Below are 18,385 nucleotides of genomic sequence, written 5' to 3' on the forward strand. Positions count from 1 at the left end.
TTGAGGACTGCACCAGGCAAATTCAATGGGTGTAGTTGGTTTCAAACATCTGGTGGTACCTATTTGCAAACCTGTGTGTCTGCAGATGTGACCTCTCACACCGGGATGTTGATGTATGTTCTCTATAAATATGTAGCATTTGTACCTAGTGGCCGTGAATAAGTGTGTGTGTCTTCTTATAGACACACCTGCATCCCGATTTCTGAAATCAAAGTCATGATTCATGTTGCAAAATGTCCTTCCAAAAAATAAAGTTCTTTTGAAGGAGTTACAGTCTGCCAAAAGACACAGAAGCTCAGATACTAATTGCCTCAAGAAGTTAATGATCTATGTTTGTGGACCCTCTATCTTTGGACCCTTTCAAATTATTGCATTATGAGGGAAATGAATAGTGTTTCTATAAGCTTATGTGTGGAAAAAGCTTTCTATAAAGTTTCATTAAGTAGATTATTATGTTTTTAAAATGTGATTTGTGCCTTTTTTTTTTTGTTTGTTTCATCCCTTAACTTCAAGAAGCCTTTCTTCAGACTCAGCAGTTGGTAACATTTAATTTTCTGTCATTTTATGTCTTTAGAGATGTGTTGACATTTCTGCTTTTCAGAATAGCATTTTTACTTTCTGTCATCAGCCTGCGTGTTATAAAATGCCATATTAACCTTTCTAACACATTTAGGTGTTACACAGAAGACACTTTTTATGGAATACTATGCTACTCATTAAGTAAGTAGTACATATTGTATGAAAAAATTGTCTGAACAGTAAAATTTAATCAAGACAACCATGGCTGTATGCATCGATAGTTTCAGGATACAGTGTAGAATTATTTAAATAAAGTTGAGATTGCCTTCAGGAAAAAGGTAGTCATTGAACTGAACAGGCAGTGTCTGCTGCTCTTGACTTCTCATGGTTTTGTAAATGTCTTGGAGTTGTGTTGGGAGAGCTGACAAACACCCAAAGGACAGTGGTGGGAAGAAAAAAGTTTGTGTGCAAGACTTCTCACCAAACACTTAAACATGACAGGTGGTTCTGATGTGTGAGTAGTCAGCATTAGCAAGGGAATAGATTTAACTGAGGGCAAAACTTGTCCTAAAATGTCAGTAGCCGAATTTGTGTTGAATTTGATAACCACTGAATATTCATTTGTCATATGACCTGATGTATTTTTATAGCTTTTTAAAAGTTAGTACCAGAAATTGTCAAAGTGTGTTTAATCTTTGCTTATTCCAAACATATTACATAGTGTAAATACAGACTTTAGTATGAGGAATAGTTCCAACTTTATGGGACCATGTGCCAAAGTGATGAAAGGTATCTGGAGTTGGTGTATCCACATAGAGCTTTAAAGGTCGAAGTGTTTAAGTGTTGAAATGCTAGGTCAGGTCCCAAAAGCAGTGCTGGATCATCACTATGGTGCTGCCTTTCAGCTGCAAATTCTTCAAGCAGAGGTGATGAGTTCAGGTGCTGAGGCACTTGGAGCAGGGCTCCACTGCTCCAGATTTCAGAGCAGCCTTGGCTGGCTGCAGGTCAGACAGAAATTGCTGATGGAAATTCAGAGGAGGCTTACCCTGTTGTTGTCTTTCACTCTTTGTATTAGGTCTTTTAAAGTTTCTGCATTTTTAATTTGTGGCAGCCAGTTTAGAATACTAATGACACTATCTGATGGTGATCAGTGACTTTTTCATGTGTCCTTCTAATCATAACCTTAAAGTGATTCATAAACTTCAACTACTACATGGGCATTTAGTTCACCAGGCAGCTAATGTTGTAGTACATCTGGAGAATAAAAATCCAGCTATCAGCCCTCATTCCTATAATTGCATGATGCAAATAAACTCAGTGATGGGGGGAAAGAGACTAGTAGAGGCATGGTGTTTGTTATGCTAAAAAAATAATTAACGGGATTTATTCTTAACTGAAAGCATGGCTGGGAAGTATTTGGGAAACAATATGCAAAGTAGATAAAATAAGAGATAAATGTGATTTTTGTAATGGATGTTCACAAATTTTGACAAGTTAATGGCTCTAAACCCTGTGGTTCTTAGGTGAATCCTAAGGTGAATCCAGGCTGGATGGAATGCTGAGAAACCTGGTCTGGTGAAAGGTGTGAAGGTGGTGAAAGACCACCTCGGAATTAGGTGGTCTTTAAGGTCCCTTCAACCCTAACCATTCTATGATTCTGTGGTAATCTACTTCTTACATTGAAACTACTGTCTTACATTATAATTTCTGCCTAAATAAGCAGAAGTGTAACTTGCTGTCTGAATTTGAGTGGTCATGGTCAGGAAAAAGCCGGACATAATGTGCAACACTTACATTTACTGACATTAAATCCTGTTCTTTGTGTCACTTTGTGGTCAAAATGATTAAACAAGTTGGTTTCAATCCAAGAAAGCGACTTATTTGAAGTCTTTGCACCATAACTATTTCTGTTCCTAATCAGTGAAGGTCACAGATCCCTACTTCTACCTTTGTCCTGTTTCTTGATGCTCTTATGTAGCTCAGAGGCCTTTGCCTGATCCTGTTTTCTGTGGCATATAATGTATCTCATTTGAAGACATATCTACAATCACCTACTGCAGTTGAGAAGAGATTTTGCCAGGATGTCACAGATTTAGATGCTGGAGAAGGCAGGTTATGGAGAAACTCTGAATATAAAAACTCCTTTATGGAGTACAGAAATGGACTCTGGATTTTGTAGTAATAAGTCTGAGTGCAGGCTGCACACTAAAGCTTTATTTTCAGGTCCCAGGTGGTTCTGAAAGCAAATGTCAGAGCCTTATTAAACAAGTTAATGTCATTGTTAGGCAGGAAAAGTCAAGTGGGTTTTTTTGTTTGCTAGGGCTTTTTTTAAAGAATTGTTTTTTCCCCCACGTGATTTTGCTTCCCAGTCTGAACAGGTTGGCTTCCTTGTGGAAATTTTTGCTCTCATTCTTTCTTATTCTTCATCCCAGTTGCAACAGGACAGGGCAGTAATTGGTGTCCTGGTTTTGGTGTAATGTAGTTTAAGAGAACCTGGTTTGGAGACTGCTCTGCAGAGCCTGTTAAATGATCCAACTAACTGTGCACATACTAGGTCATGATACTATGTCTGAGTCAAAACTTTACATCTGGGGAGCATCTGTTTTGTTCTGAGATTAGTTTGCTTTTAGGAAAAAAAAGTGAAGATATTCACTACAGTCTATTGAGAGCAGAAAAAACTACATTTGGTGGATGTTTTTCAACCATGAATAGACACTGTTTCTTATGTTTGTTGTCACAGTTTCCCTTCTATCATGACATAGGGCAGTGAAATATGGCCCCAACTGGGGCATCAAAGAGGACAGCGAGGGTGAATGAAAGAGGGGACAATTTAGAGCAAATTCAGTGCTGGTGCTTCTGCTCAAGGATAAGCAGGAGTACATGAGGGAAGGAATTCCTTGGACTCTAATCTATGCTCAGAGCAGTTGTAGGGTAATTATAAATGCTCCCAGACTTTGGGGTGGTTCACATTACTATGGTAAGTGCCTCCCCACACCATGTCTTAGCTAGTTAACGGGATGCAAACCCCTGAGTGCTGTGAATTCTCTTTCTACTGATGGGCATAGTGCATGTGGCTGGCAGCAGGAAAATAGAAAGAGGGGGTTGTTTGATTTTTAAGAAATGAGGAGTGAGAGACCTTTGTGATTTTATTACTATATTCTTGTAAAACAATTAGTTTTTCGAGAAAAATACGAATATTAGTGGCAGTGAATAGAAATGTTGGTTGAGAATAGCCAGTGTGTGAAGGCATTGTAACAACTGATACAGCCCAGAGAAAGTAATTTCACAATAAAATACTGTTGTTTCTGTTGCATATTCACTCACTCGCTGCAGTAGTGAATTGTTACCCCCTCAGAATTTCTGATTGAGACAAAATCAGTGTTGGACACAGGACCTTTGTAAGCAGATGGAAGGGGTGGGATATATTAAATCCATATTCATGGCCATGAATATTCATGCCGATGAACTTTGTAATTCGTAAGATGGAAGTGTCCAAAATATAACTGTAGTTTAACTTTCATCAACAAATGAGAGATCTGAACGACCTCTACTGTTCATGGTTAACAGGTTGCGCTGGGTGCTTCTTTGATTCATCAGTAAATATGGAGAAATTAAAACTACTTGATTTTGCTCCTGGAACATCAAGTTGTGTTGATGCTTCAGATACTAATTAAAGCCCCTTTCATACAGTGAACCAGCAGTCAGATTGCCACTCTTAAGCATCTGGTATAACTAGTGCTCTGTGTTGTTGCAAATCCCTGATTTTTAGCTGTAAAAGGAGTTTCATAGCTATTTTTATCTACCCTTCCGTGAGTAAAAACTTTTTTTCATTTGTGTGTATAAACACGTAGCATTTAAGAACAATGAAGCCCTTTTTTCAGTTGTGGAGGATAAAGATACAGTGAAAACTGGAAAATATTTCGAAATGCTAAAAGCAGTGAAGGTGGAAATCATCATATTCATTCAATCTGAAATCATTGCAAACTGTGGAAATCATGCTGATTCAAACACTGCTGTTATTTAACTTCAGTTATAATTAGAAATATTTTATTCTTATTGGAAGATGAAAAAAATTCTAATGAAGAACTATAATAAACTTTGTTTTCACTTCACCTTGTAGTTGCTTAAAAGGGTTGTGGAGAAGTTCCTCCTCTTTCTTTTTCTCTCTCCTGGCTCCCTTAGCAGCTCCATCTTTTTGCTTTCTTCTGAGTGCTGGACAGTAACTGAAATCCAACTTACTGGATGACAAACCCAAGGCTCCTAATCATTAAATTACTTCAGATTCAGATGCAAATTTGACCCAACTTTCTGTAAAAACTGAGTCTTCTTCTGAGTAACACTTAATGTTTTTGTTTTGTAGATGCTGTAAACCAGAAGGAAGGAAGCAACTCTTGTAGAAATGCAGGTATTTTGCCTGTATTTTCTTGTATGATTTTAGCCCGTGATAGAGGGGAGTTTAATGTTTCTGGAGCCATTTGTCTCCTGGCAGAGGTGTTGGTGGATAACATGATGTGCTGAGCAAGAGGAGGAATTCAAGTATCCAGAATTTAAATCTGGTTAAGGATGGGATATGTCTATCAGAAAGTTAAACTTACTTTGCATTTGCCTTTTGACAAGCACTGTTTCTCCGTGTTTAATTAGTAAGTTAATGACTTAGACCTCCTGGTACTTTTGGTATAGAGATAATAGTTTATAATAATTAATTTCTTAACCCCTCCCTCGTGTCAAACAATCTTCAGAGGCAGCATGTTTATCAAATCTGGTGGTAGAAACTTGGAATATAAACCCCCCAAATTGAACTCTGTAAATTTATTTATTTGTGTAATCGTGGAAGAGCGTTTATCAGGCAGAAAGCATAAAGAATGCCATGTCATTGGGATGAGGAAGTCTAGGTCAGTGGCTATGCCCTAAGGATATGAGGAATAAATTAGCACACTGGTTTAGGTCCCCTGGGAGAGCTGCTCTCCCTTCCTTCCTGCCCTGGCAGGGCTGTGTTTCAGCAATCTGTGTCTGAATTAAATCCTTAGGCAAGGCCTTAAAGTTTCTTATCTGACTGATGAGTAACAAACACAGGAAAACAAATTGTCTTCTATACAGATATTTTGAATAACTGGTTGTGTCGTGGAATGTGCCAAATGGGCTTAAATAGATACTGAACTAGACTGAGCTGATGGGCAAAGGTGGTCTCTGGTGTCCAGGTAAACTTACAGTGTCCACTTCAACATTTTCCAGAGGAGCTGTTAAGAACAGAAGAAACCCGTGTAATTAATAGCCCAGGGAAATCAGCAACTGCATAGGCTGTTTACCCTATAAACCTGTAATACTGACAGTTTATAGTCTCTGTTTTAATGTAAACGTTGCTTCATACTTGTGCTGATCATTGCAGTGAGTGTCTGTCAAGGGAGAGCTGTCTTTTGGAGACACATCTGCCTTCCTGACAGCCCACATATGGCAAACTTAACAGTGGGTTTGTGTTGGGTCTTGTTTGTTTTTCATGCTTACCTGTAGAGTCATTTATGTGCCTAGGATCATCTACGGAATGCCTTTACCTGGTCTGAGGTATCAGCTGAAAATAGGATGAGAAATCTGTAGCTTTTAAAATTTTCAGTCCACTAAGAAATCTATAAAAGCCCTGAATTGTCCACTCAGGATCAGTTAAAATAAAAGGATGCTAAAAGATGTCCCTGTCGTTTTTCGTGTTCAGAAGCAGAATTGTCTATTACACTTTATGTGCCTGAGTCTTTTAATGTAAAAAATATAAGATAGTCATGAATGTATGTTGAAAGACTGAAAATAGTATTTCAGTCAAAGACAATGAAATTTTCACTTATGTATTTTGTCAGGAACAGAATCCTTTGGTAATAGTGTTTGATCCTTCCCTTGCATTTTTCGCAGCATCAGGCTAGAAAGTGCTGTTGCATTCTATTTGCTCTTCAAGTAGTTTAGTATTGCATGATTTTTTGTGTAGTTCACTTGTGTATGAATGAAGTTAAGTGTGTGGATTCTGTCCTTTTGCTCTGCAAGGTCTGGCACTGCTGTTCTGAGGGACTGTGCTGGAGAGCATAACCCTCTTCTTCTAATGTGCTGGGTTTTCTGTTTGTCTCCTTGGTTTGAATGGTTTGTTTTTTTCTAAATCACCTCTTGATCACTTGCCCTAAACATAATCTACATCCTTCTGAAGTAACTTGGTGTCATAGAATATCCTGAGTTGGAAGGGATCCACAAGGGTCATCGAGTACAACCCTTAGCCCTGCACAGGACACCCCAAGAGTCACACCCTGTGCCTGAGAGTGTCACCCAAACACTCCTTGAGCTCTGGCAGCCTTGGGGCTGTGACCACTGTCCTGGGGAACATGTTTCAGTGCCCAACCACCCTCTGGGTGAAGAACCTTTTCCCAATATGGAACCTGAACCTCCCCTGACCCAGTTTCATACCATTCCCTCAGGTCCTATTACCAGAGAGAAGAGATCAGTCCTGCCCCTCTGTTCCCCCTCTTGAGAAAGCCGCAGTCCAGGGTGAGCTCTCCCCTCAGTCTCCTCTTTTCCAGGCTGGACGGGTCAAGTGACCTCAGCCACTCCTCATATGGCTTCCCCTCTGGACCCTTAACCATCTTTTTAGCCCTATCTTACAATATATTTTGTTTGGATTTGAAATGGGTTTATTTTTTTGACCTGAAAAACCTGACTTTGGTGCTTGGAAGAACGTTTTGTTCCCAAAGATTTTGGGAAATCGGCGTTTTGCTTTGTACTGAAGTGAGTAGACCTTCAGGATGATCTTCTGTCTTTCCCCTCACAACAACAATAACAAAAGAATGTATCCTCAATGTTTTCTGGTCCCTCTGGTACCTGCTCATGCCCTCCCTGCAGCATGGAAGGGCAAGGTCTGCAGCTCTCCTCTGACTCAGCTGCCAGGTAAAATTGTACATCTTGAGCTGCAAAAATTGAAGTTGAAATAAAGAATTAGATTGTCTCAGACAGGAGTGCAGTCAGAGGTGAGAAACTGGGACTTTAACTTTCTTAACTTAGCTCCAGTGATTTATCTTGGGAGGGAGGCAGATGTAAGAGAACATGCTGAAGTGCAGCACTGGTGTTTGAGCAGCAGGCGTGGGTTGATCCTCACTTTACTGTTTCCAACTTCTCTGTGAGTTGCTGTATCCAATCACTCCCAGGCACTGCCATTAACCTCTTTGTGACCATCTCTCCTGAGGATGCCCAAGATGTACTAGAAGTAGTGTCATAAATTTAATGATGCTTTAAAAGTCTCTTATGAAGGGATTTTTTCAGACTATATATTATTCCCTTGTTGATGATTCCTGCAATTTCATACGTGCCATGCAGAAATTTGTTCTTAAGATGCTCAGATTGTTCAATATCAAAAATAGACTTAAGGGAAGAAGGCATCGAGGGAGATAGGACAACCTGTCAGCAGCCTCTGGCTTAATATATCTGGTGGGAAATTCTAATTTACCATCAAAGTGGCAGCAACTCACTTGGTATGAAGTGCCAAGGAGACAGATGGCAATGTTGAAATAGTCTCTGTTGTGCCTATCATCAGGTCTAGTAAAAAGAGAACTCAGGAGCAACAACATGTTGTAGTAGAGTAAATAATACTTACTACAACTTTCTGCAGGGACTGTGTTTGTTTGGGGTTGCTGATGTAAAGCTGAGCTGGATTGTTTAATATGGATAGAGAGGAAATGGTGGGTAGAGAGACAAGTGTATATACTTAGGAGCAGATAGATTAAAATGAAACATGAAAAATATGAACCTCTCTTTCTTAGTACTTGGAAAAGGTATGCAATTGATACAAGGAATAACAGCATCTACTTCATCAACTGAAATATTTGTTTCTGTTCTCTAATGCACTTGAGTGTTTGTAGGTGGCATCAAGTTCCCAGAAGCTGCTATTTGGAGAACATGGACACTCTTCTATTTACTCTGGATCTCTTACTAGCTGCTCTGTAACAGCTTTATGCTCTGAGTCCTAAAGGTTGATTTCTAACACAGAAGGAAGGAGAAAAGTAGGAACTCGTTTGTAGTTTTTCTGGAAGTATTGCTTATTTCTTTGTTACTGTTAAAAATTCTGTTGAAGTGTTTCAATCTTCATAGGACTGGCTTCTCTGTGGAAAAAGAAACAGAACAAAAAGAATGTAAGGTACTCGCAGTGCTATCACGAGTTCTAAATGACACAAATTTTAAACAGAGTAATCATGTATATTAATGTTGGTGCTTCTGGTGGTAAGCTGATTTGGTCTCTGCATTTCTTTGTCTGGATTCCAGTCAGAGCAGTGATTCCAGCTGGACTTCTGAAACCCGAAGGAAATGGCCATTTTATACAGAGGGACTGTCTCCTCCTTTCCTGTGGTAATTTTTCCTTGGGCAAAGATACAGGGAGCTGCCACTGTTTAGTTTAAAATTAGGTGTTCTTATATACCAAGTATAGGACTTAACAAAATTAATTTGTATGACATATTTTTCCTTCTTCTCACAAAATTATTTTTGTCTACTGTCTTGGGCTTTGACACATTTCAGTAAAAACTTAATGTTATCTTAGATTTGGTTTTACAAGGGACCAGGAAGCAGTCAAGGAATGTATGTCTGATTCTGAGGAGGGATCTTTTCTCTGGTTATGTTACCATCTTCAACAGAGCTTTATGAGGACTGTGGAGAATCTGACCTGTAACATATTGTGCAAATGAATTTTAATTCTTCCTTATGGCTTCTTTTAGAGTTACTTAAGATTCACAGGTTGCCTTGTGGGTAATGGCAGAGGAAGAGCTCACCTTCTCTCTAAGTGTGCTCACTGAAAATCAAATAATAATTTAGTTTTTGTTCCGGGCAAGACACACATGACCTGTGAACATTTCTGTATTCTGACCCATCCCAAAAAGAGAGAAATGCACTGGACAGATACAAGTGGAAGGCATGTAAGATGGTTTAGGTTGCGTGACATTAAAGACTGCAAGGAAAAAAAATTAAATAAGAACAACTGACACACTTAAATGATGCTTAAATATCAAGGATGTATGTTTTTTCTTTAAAAAGAGCAGTTACAGTAGTAATTCCTATTCCAAGGACATGTACTCTTTGCCAGTGATACAAGGTGGCAGTAGCACAGCTAAATGTGTTACCTGTTTAGTTTAGTTTTCTATAAGCAGGCAAATAGGACAGAGGTGTTCTGCATTATAACAAGCGCATCATTAAAATGACAGATGACCATAAAATTAAATCTTGCTTTCCCATGGGGTGTTTTTGAATGTTAAGTGAAAGCATCTGCAAGTGATTATTTTGTTCTTATTAAGCTCAGGCAGTCCAGAATCTTGAGTTTTTAAATGCAAGTTCATCTCATATGTCGTGCATTTGTGAAGAAGTAATTGAATAAAGAGATGCAATATATTTTTAATAACATAGACTTATCTCACTGATTGATTGTGATTAGAGTCTGGGTTGAGATCTTCCTATGCATGTATTGTTTTAATCTAGAGGCCTGGCTGGCAGTCTGATGTCAGGGGTACATGAGCAACTTGTAAGACTCTTTACTGAGTTCACTTCATGTGGAACTATATTAGCACCTATTTTTTTTATTTATTAGAGCAGCAGATATAGAGGTACATGAGAATGTGTTTGGCCATTCCATTTGTGACAGAAACAAATATTGGGAGGTAAAGACAGAGACTGATCTGACATTAAACCCTTATGAATCTTATAAATTTGCAAATCTTATATTTGCAGCATACTTATAAATTGTGTGAACTTAGCAACTCCGAAGATTGTATACTGCCTGTATGACATAAGCGGGTTACAAATAGAAATTTAAAATTAAGTCTTGCTTTCAGAGCAACATGCTGCATGATAACTAGTTTACAAATAAGAATTTCTCTTGAAAGCTACTTTTCATAAATAAGAGTAGCTGCACTGCTGCAGCATCATCCCTCATATGGCAGGTACCCCTGTCTACCTGTTTTTGTGATGCCAGACACAGGGACAGGCTTCATTTTAGGTCCATCCCTGCTGACTTCCATCTTTCTGTGTTCCTTGGGTTTGCTTAGTACTTACTGATTCTAATTGGAACCAGAAGAGCCTGAGACAAAGTATTAAACTCAAAATTTATTAAAAAAACATGGGGATTGTATGACTGCATCATCATATCTGCATATATGGAAACCTGAGTTTCCACCAGTGCTAAAATTTTGTAAATGTAACAGGCCTGCATTTAGAAAACAGGTTTGGGGTTTTTTCCCCTCCTAATGACCAATTGCATGTAACAATGTATATTTGACCACTGCCTGGTGACTTAAGTTAACAGTGGTGTCCTTGACCATTTAATTCCTCTTTTATTCTAAATGATACTCATTTAATGCAGAAACAAACCTGAAGATGGGTTTCAGGAAAGCCTTTTCAACCTGAGAGACTGTATTTTTATATGAAGAATGTGATATAGGGGTTTATTATACACTGCTATCAAATTTTAATAATTGTCCTCTGTGTACTGCCCTGTGTATAACATAAGTATATGTGTTTAGGAAGAGGAAGGCAAAAGTGATGGATCTAATGACCATGTTGGTGCAGGGACACATTAACTGCTCTAGAATTAGTAAGACATTAAACTATTTCAGCTGACTGGGTAGAACTATGTAATGAAAATAATCTGGGTTAATCTTAATTTTTTTCCCTGAGTTAAATATCAAACAAATTTTCTTCAGAAGTGGCTACAGAGGCAAAAAAAGAAGGTGAACAAAAAACCCCAACAAATTCCTAGAGTGATAGTATAAAATAGGTGATGCATTCTGACCTGCTGGCCATTTGCTGCATTATTTACTGGGCATATTTATTATTAAAGAAAAAAAAAAGATCTAAAACATAACAGCAAATAGTCCTGCAAACTCAAATAATCTGTACATCTGAAGGCTACAATTTTTCTGTTTTACAGCCTCCTTAAAGAGATTGTACTGGCAAAAGCCAGAGCTATATGCAATCAATTGATTGCTAAAAGTTATTATCCCCCTAGGACGCTTTCCTTTTTATATGCGCTAGAACATTAAATTTAAAAATTAGGCCTGCTGTGAAACTAACAACAGTCTTCAGCTGAAAAATGTCAATCCACTTCAAACAATTTCAAGAAGATCCTATTTTGCCCTTCACTTCACCAAAAAAAAAAAAAAAAAAAAAAAAGTCTGGAGGGGCTGCGTAGCACATCCTCACTCGAGGCCAAATCCTGCTGAACTGTGGCTGATGAGGACCTTGAACTTGGCCTTGCCCCTGTGCTGTGTGTGAGGGAAGGCTGGAAGGTGACAGTGGGAAGTTCAGCAGCTCCTCTTGGGAAGGTGAAAGGAACTGAAGGACTTTGTGAAGAGCGCTCCCCACTGTGGAGCTTCCTCTCCTTGTCCTGACTGACAACTTACATCCCAGACTTTGGCGAGACTGAGCTGGTGGGGTTTTTTTTAGAACTGCTGCCAGCCAGCACAGGAACAGGCAGAAGTAGACATGTGCTGGGAGAAAATGCTTAGTAACTCTTCAGGGTTAGGGAACCTAAGGGAGGGCAGTGCTCTGAGAACTCAGTGTCTCAAAGAAGCTGGAAACATTTAGGTTGCCTAAAAGAAGTGTGACTCTCCAAGAGAGTGGGGGAAAAAAAAAGACAGAAAACCTGATCAGGAATATCACTGAGCTGAAGGATTTGTTCTGGAATGTTATAATAGAAAACGTATTTTCACTGTGGCAAATGTAGTTCCTAATTAATGCTGGATATCTGGGTTAATAGACACTAATAGAAAGCTCGTGGTAAAAGCTTTTAAACTTTGGACTTTGCAAAACCTACTTTTACGTGGTATTTTTTTCTCCTTGCAGTGTTATGCTAGGTCTGGTTTTGTCCACTTTTGTATTTCACAATCATTTCATGAATTGCCCTCATCTGCTGCTTAGTTTCAATTCCAGTTGCCATTTCGGTCTCTAGTCAAGAGTTTTCAAATTGCTGCATCAGCTCTCAAAATACTGGACAATCACTAGTCTGATGGAGAAAGGAGTTGGAGCACTATTCACCACATTATTTAGGAAAAGAGCAGCAATGCAGCATGTGGAGTCAAATCCAACTCTGTCTCCTGCAGAAGCCACAGAGCGTCATTTTCTAAGACCATAATAGTTTGTTTATGCTCATTAACTTCAATATTTTGTGCCAATCGGAATAAATCCAAAATCATTTGAGTTCAAAGTGGAGCTGAGATGATAATTATTATCATCTATCAATCTTTGAATCAGATTTTCCTTACATTTAGAAACGTAACTTAGTTCTGTTTGCTTCTCAGTAATACATAAAATTAGCCAAAGCTGACTCACAAACATGTCTAAAAGAAAAGAATGCCATGTTACAAATGAAAGCCTGTGCAGACAGTGGGGCAGATTCACCCCAATTAACTTCAGCCATCTTCAAACTGAAGATGATTTCAGCTCCATTTCAGTGGACAATGCAGCCCTTCCATTTTAACCCTCTGCATTAAAAAGGGATCAATTCAGACCACGGGCACTCATTTTTCATTAACTGCAAAGGGAGGCTCCAAAACGAGGAGTGAGAAACTTGTTTGGTTTCGGCTGAAAACCGTCACGTAGAAACTTTTTAATCAGGCACCATTAATCTAGAGAAATGTGTGAGTTTGCAGCAACTGAAAGTCAGATGTGTTTGCAATAACAACTTTGCCACGTACAAAAATGGTTTAAGAAGTAACACGCCTGATTCAAGGCAACAACTCAATATCTGCAGGCTGTCAGGCTTTAGCAGTGAAGGAGGAAGCTGGCTTTATTGCAATTGGGTTTCTTACAAGGTTTGTCATCTTCCTTGAGGACTGTCACTCTTCATTTCCACGCTGAACCGTGTTCAGTCAGACTGTGGAGCAAGCACAGGGAAGTGTATTAACTAAATCCTGTTAGAGTTTTCGCATGGGAGCAATGAAGGAGGAGAGGTTTAAATAGCAGCACTCTGAGAGGTAAAGATGTGAGGTGAAGTTCACCGCTCATATGGAAGGAGCAGTTTGATTGCAAATCAGTTTGCAAAATAAATCATTGCAAAAGTTTGTTTTTTTTTTTAAGAATCATAATGTTTTTCTGGTTTTAGAGAGCGAGCAGGTAAAATTTTGCTGATGATTTGTATTTAGAAGTGATTTCTTTTGACCCTTTTTTATTTGGAGCAAAGCTTATGAGAGATGGTGTATGATATAGTGCAGTTCTGTGAATGTTGAAGTGCGTGTTAACCCCTTTTCATACTGCTTTCTCATTTTGAATCAACAGTCTCAGCTTAGCATTTAGCTGAAGCTCAGATTTTATTAATTTATTAGTCATAGTAATTGATTCCAAAAGTCCAAATAAATGAGAAATTGTTGTTTTTTTCTGCCCAGCATTGTGATTTATCGGCTGTGTTTGTGGAAGTTTATGAAGGCTCATGTCTCTGGATTGAAAAAAGAATTCTGTGTGTCTTAGGAGGTCAGTTACTGTCATGTATTTCTGAGTCCCAGGTGGTGCACACTATGTTTGCATGAGAAAAGAGGAAAAGGTTTGTTGCAGCTCATCATTTTGAATGAGAGTTTTTCCTGGTGACGTGTCAAAGACATTTATTATGTGCTGTTATTCATTGATCATGGGTAATAGTAACAGTACTTTGTATATATGTGACTTGTTTTTAACTTGATTTAAACATTCTCAAATGCTTTAGATAACAAATAAACAGAAAAAATCCTGTAAAGACTTCTCTGGGTTGTACCTGCAGCATGAGGTTCTACCCAGATGCAGTTGCTGAAGTCCAGCCTCTAATCCTTTGCAGCTCTCTTGCTGACCAAGCCAGATATGGTCCATGACAATTTTTAAACCTTTTCCTCTTCCAGTAATTTTTCTAATCTGCCCCCCAGCATTTTTACCATCCCCAGCATCCTGTAGCAGTAAGTTTAACTACACCTGGGGTGGTGAACTGTGAACTACCTCCCTTTTTTTAGGTCTAAACTGATCTAGTGCTAATGTCAATAACTGGTAACTGGATCCTGTGTTGGAATAATGTGTAACTGTTCCCTGCCATTCATCATCTCCACATCATTCATGTTTTTAAAACAATTACTCCCTGATTATAGTTGGAATGGCTACGGCACAGATAGACAGGATTTATTGCATCTTAAGGCCTTATTCCATTTCTGTAATATATATAATAATACACATTTTCTATCCACAAAAACTGTTAAGGGTGGATTTTCTTCATTTCAGCTGAGTACTTTTGATTCTGCCTCTGCTGGATAAGGTGCTGTTTACATGGGTAGTAAGTGGTAGGTTTAAAGTGGAACAAGATATATACCTGTGGCTTTTGTGTTTGTAAAGACCTTCTCAAGAGCTGGGAGTAAAGAGCTATAAATAATTTACGGTTGAAAAGGCAAAAATAAGAACATTCACAATAAATAATAATTTTTAGGTATTGTACCTCCTATGTGAAAATAGCAGAATTTAAGGTATCTGCAAAATGTATTGTGTCCAGAACAGAAAGAAATCACTGAAATACATCTGTATAGCCTGGAGTCCAAATAGACTGTTTGTGCAGTTAAACAATGATTGGATTTCTTAGCCTGTTTATTTACAAGGGATAAACAAGTGCATTTATGCAATGTCTGTAATGAAGATCTTGCCTGTGTATGAATTAGTGTTGGTTGTTGTTTGGTTTTTTTTTTTCCCTACTTGGTGTATGTGGGATCTGCCATCCAGAGTTAGGGTGATTTTTTTTTTTTTTTCCTTTTTTAAAAACCTGTTTCTCAAATTGTAAAGTAAGTCTTGTATTATGCAAAGCAGTGACTATTGAGAAGCGAAGTGCACCCTTATCTAGTATTCAGCAAAGCAATATAAGAAGAAAAAGCATTTTTGCAACGCCTTGAAGGCCAACTCTCTCTATATGTTAATAATAAATGCCCCAATTTCCCAGGCGTGCTATTTTTATAATACAGTTTCCCTGCCTTAGGTTTTATCTAAATAAATTATGCTCACAACACACTAAATTTAAAAGAGTTTGGCAACATCATGATTGGATATGGGATAATTCACAGCGTGCCATAGCTTTTCTCTGGAGCACGTGACTCGGTTTATCTGTGGTTGTCTGTGGTCTAATGAGATTAGCATTGTTTTTTCCGAGTGTGTGCCCTTGCAGTCTTCCTCCAAAATGCACTTTTGTGGTGTCAGAATTCTTTACCCAGCTCTTCAGAATACCTGGAGAAAGCTTGAAGTGGCTACACTGATAACAAGAGGGAGGAGTGGTGTTCTTATGCTAATGTCCAAGTAATTCTTTCCTACTGCGCACCAAAATTAATTTCTTAATGTCAAAATACAGTAATACACATGTATGTGTTATTTTTTATGTTTGCAGGGGAAAATATGGAGCTCATGGCATACAGCCACCTATATATACCATGGACTTTTTTGCAAGTTGCCAAGAGCAAGTTTTAGCTCACTTAGTGCAGGCTGCCTTTGGAGCTGGTTTTGTACTCCCTTCCCTGGTTTTATTACCAGTGAGATTGGTCTTTTAATCCAACTGAACCTATAGCTGAAGTTTCCTGCCCTGCCTTAATGTACTGTTGCATTAGCTGTTTCTGTAGGAAAATGCAGGAATAATGGTAGTTGTTGTTTTCGTGGTATTTTTATAACCTCTGCAATACCATGATTTAGCATGATTTAAAAAATACTGAAAGCCCGTGTGGCTCTTTCACAGTTCTTAATGAAGCTGTAGAGAATTGTGGAAAAGATCAAAGTGAATCTTGTAGCAAGGAAAACAAGCAAAGAAAGGTGTAAAGGGCTTGTACTTCTTAAAAATGCCATGAAGTGGAATCTGTCTGGCAGTCTCAGAAATAATGAAGGTGTCATGAGAAGGTGCAGTGTTTCTATTGATGCAATTGGTGAGAAGTACAAAATCCTGGCAGGAATCACTAATGTGATAAACAGTATTGAGTAGTGCTTCCTAATAAGAAATGGTTTTGCTTAACAAACGTGTAATAGCATCTGGGACTTGTGGAGAAACTGTCTACATGTGTGGCTCTCTGCATACATTACAAGCTTCATTTTGTAAAGGTGTTAAAGCAAAATGAAGCCATTTCTTTTCCAATCAATACATATTTTTGTGACCATAAAGAAACAGTATTTGAAATAGATGGGATGGATACCCTTAAGATATTTCTCTGTTGGGGGGGTGAGTTAATAGAGGCAAACATTTAAGGTATTCATAGGAGCACTATGCACCAGGAGCTGTGGTGGATTTATCCATCTCAATGTGTGTTGTACAACGTGTGCATGTTCTGGCACTGGAACTTTTTTGTGGTGTTGATGTCCTGCTGACAAAAAACAATTATTCACTTGACTGCCCGATCAAAGCAGAATATATAGGAACTGGACTGCAAATGTCAGCATCTCTTTGAATGCAAATTGTTGTTTTCAAAAGTTTCGTACAGTTAAAATCTATGAAGTACCAGTTGGTTTTAAGCAGATGCTGTAGTCATGGTGTTAAGCCTGTCTGACCACAACAGGCTTGGAATATTTTGGTAACATGCCACAGGGCACACCAAGCTTTAGTTTGGTTGTTGTGATTGAGTGTGGATCAGGGGGGCAGTTTGGGAGTTGGTCTCTGGGTCATCTCCCCTTGCCACGAGTTCGTTCACGTTACAGAGCAGTCTCCAAGTGATCCCCCTCTGGGTGCAACCTGGTCTGCTCCAATGGACCATGCAGCCTTTATGGTGGGAGAAGACCTCCTGAAGTCTTTTCCCATTACACCACATGATTTACCAATTTTCTCAGCTTACTAGTAAGTTCAATTAATGTTCCTTCTGAATTGGATTATCTTTTTGTTTGCCCAACCATGTCCCCCCATCACCACCTTCGAGTCTCACACATGTACTAATTCACTCACTATCTTTTCACTGTTTTCACAGCAGAAATTACAAGCAACTATCCCATCATATTAAAAAAAAAAAACCAAAAGGGGTAATAAATCTCTTTTCCATCAAACTTCAGTTTCTCCTTCTATTTGTATCCATGAACTGCTTCACATACGACATGTGATCATTGGGTTTTTTTCACCTGTAACATTTTTCTTGCACCCTTTACATCAGCTGGTCCCTTTCTACACTGTGTTACCAGAATTTTTAATGACCTGCTTTTAGCAGTGTGTTTTTCTGTTTTGTCCTCCTCTTCTGTCTTGCTTGATGAATCGTATTCAAAACTGTTCACTGTACCTTTCCTAAACTTCTCTGTTCCCTGGGCTTTCCATACGCCAAGGTTGTTCTCTCTTTATCATTCCATATTTGTGAATCACTTCAGAAAACCCACCATAGAACTGGAAAAAAAGGCAAAGGAAGGTAACACCCAACTAGCCTTTTGTCCTGTGGGTGAAGAGATATTTTTGCCAAGAACTGTTACACAGGACAGTATTTTAAAATACGGGATTTGAGATGTGATGGAGGAGTGATCTCTGGTGGAAGGAAGTTTACTGCATAAGGGAAGCTGGTCTTTTTAGAAGTGAAAGTGTGGCCGAGGGTGCAGTGAAAGGAACAGAGGCAAAGAGAGAGAAACCATTAATTTAGGACAAAATCAAGATCCTGGAAAACAACATTAATCAATACATCAAAGAAAATGAAAAGAAGGAATGCCTTGCCTTTGTGCAAATGTTAAGTGCCTGCAATAAATAAAAAGTAATGAAATCCCTAATTTATATTAAATTTGAACGGGTTGCTAATAAAGCAGCCTAATGGGAAAATTCAAATGATTGAAAAGCTGAATACATATTTAAATAGCACTGAGAGAGAAGTGGTGGCTCAGATCTGTGGAATCTTTATGAAGTAACTCTCCAAAGTAACTCAAAGCTCCCGTT

General features: G+C 38.6%; 1 protein-coding gene across 2 annotated transcripts in view; it reads left to right on the forward strand.

The window, feature by feature from the left end:
- Positions 1-18,385, forward strand: part of ZNF804A (zinc finger protein 804A) — a 153,617-nt gene that overhangs the window by 60,022 nt on the left and 75,210 nt on the right. Inside the window, exon 1 of one of the 2 annotated variants that reach the window (XM_039384362.1) lies at positions 4,879-4,924. The exons of the other annotated variant lie outside the window; for it this stretch is intronic. Coding sequence (XP_039240296.1) covers positions 4,919-4,924 — 6 coding nt within the window. The 5' untranslated portion in view covers positions 4,879-4,918. Of the gene's footprint in view, positions 1-4,878; positions 4,925-18,385 lie in introns of those variants that run through there. 2 annotated transcript variants of the gene reach the window in all.

Source organism: Pipra filicauda, unplaced genomic scaffold, assembly GCF_003945595.2.
Source record: "Pipra filicauda isolate LSUMZ 115617 unplaced genomic scaffold, ASM394559v2 scaffold348_size1222971_pilon, whole genome shotgun sequence".
Taxonomy (NCBI): Eukaryota; Metazoa; Chordata; class Aves; order Passeriformes; family Pipridae; genus Pipra; species Pipra filicauda.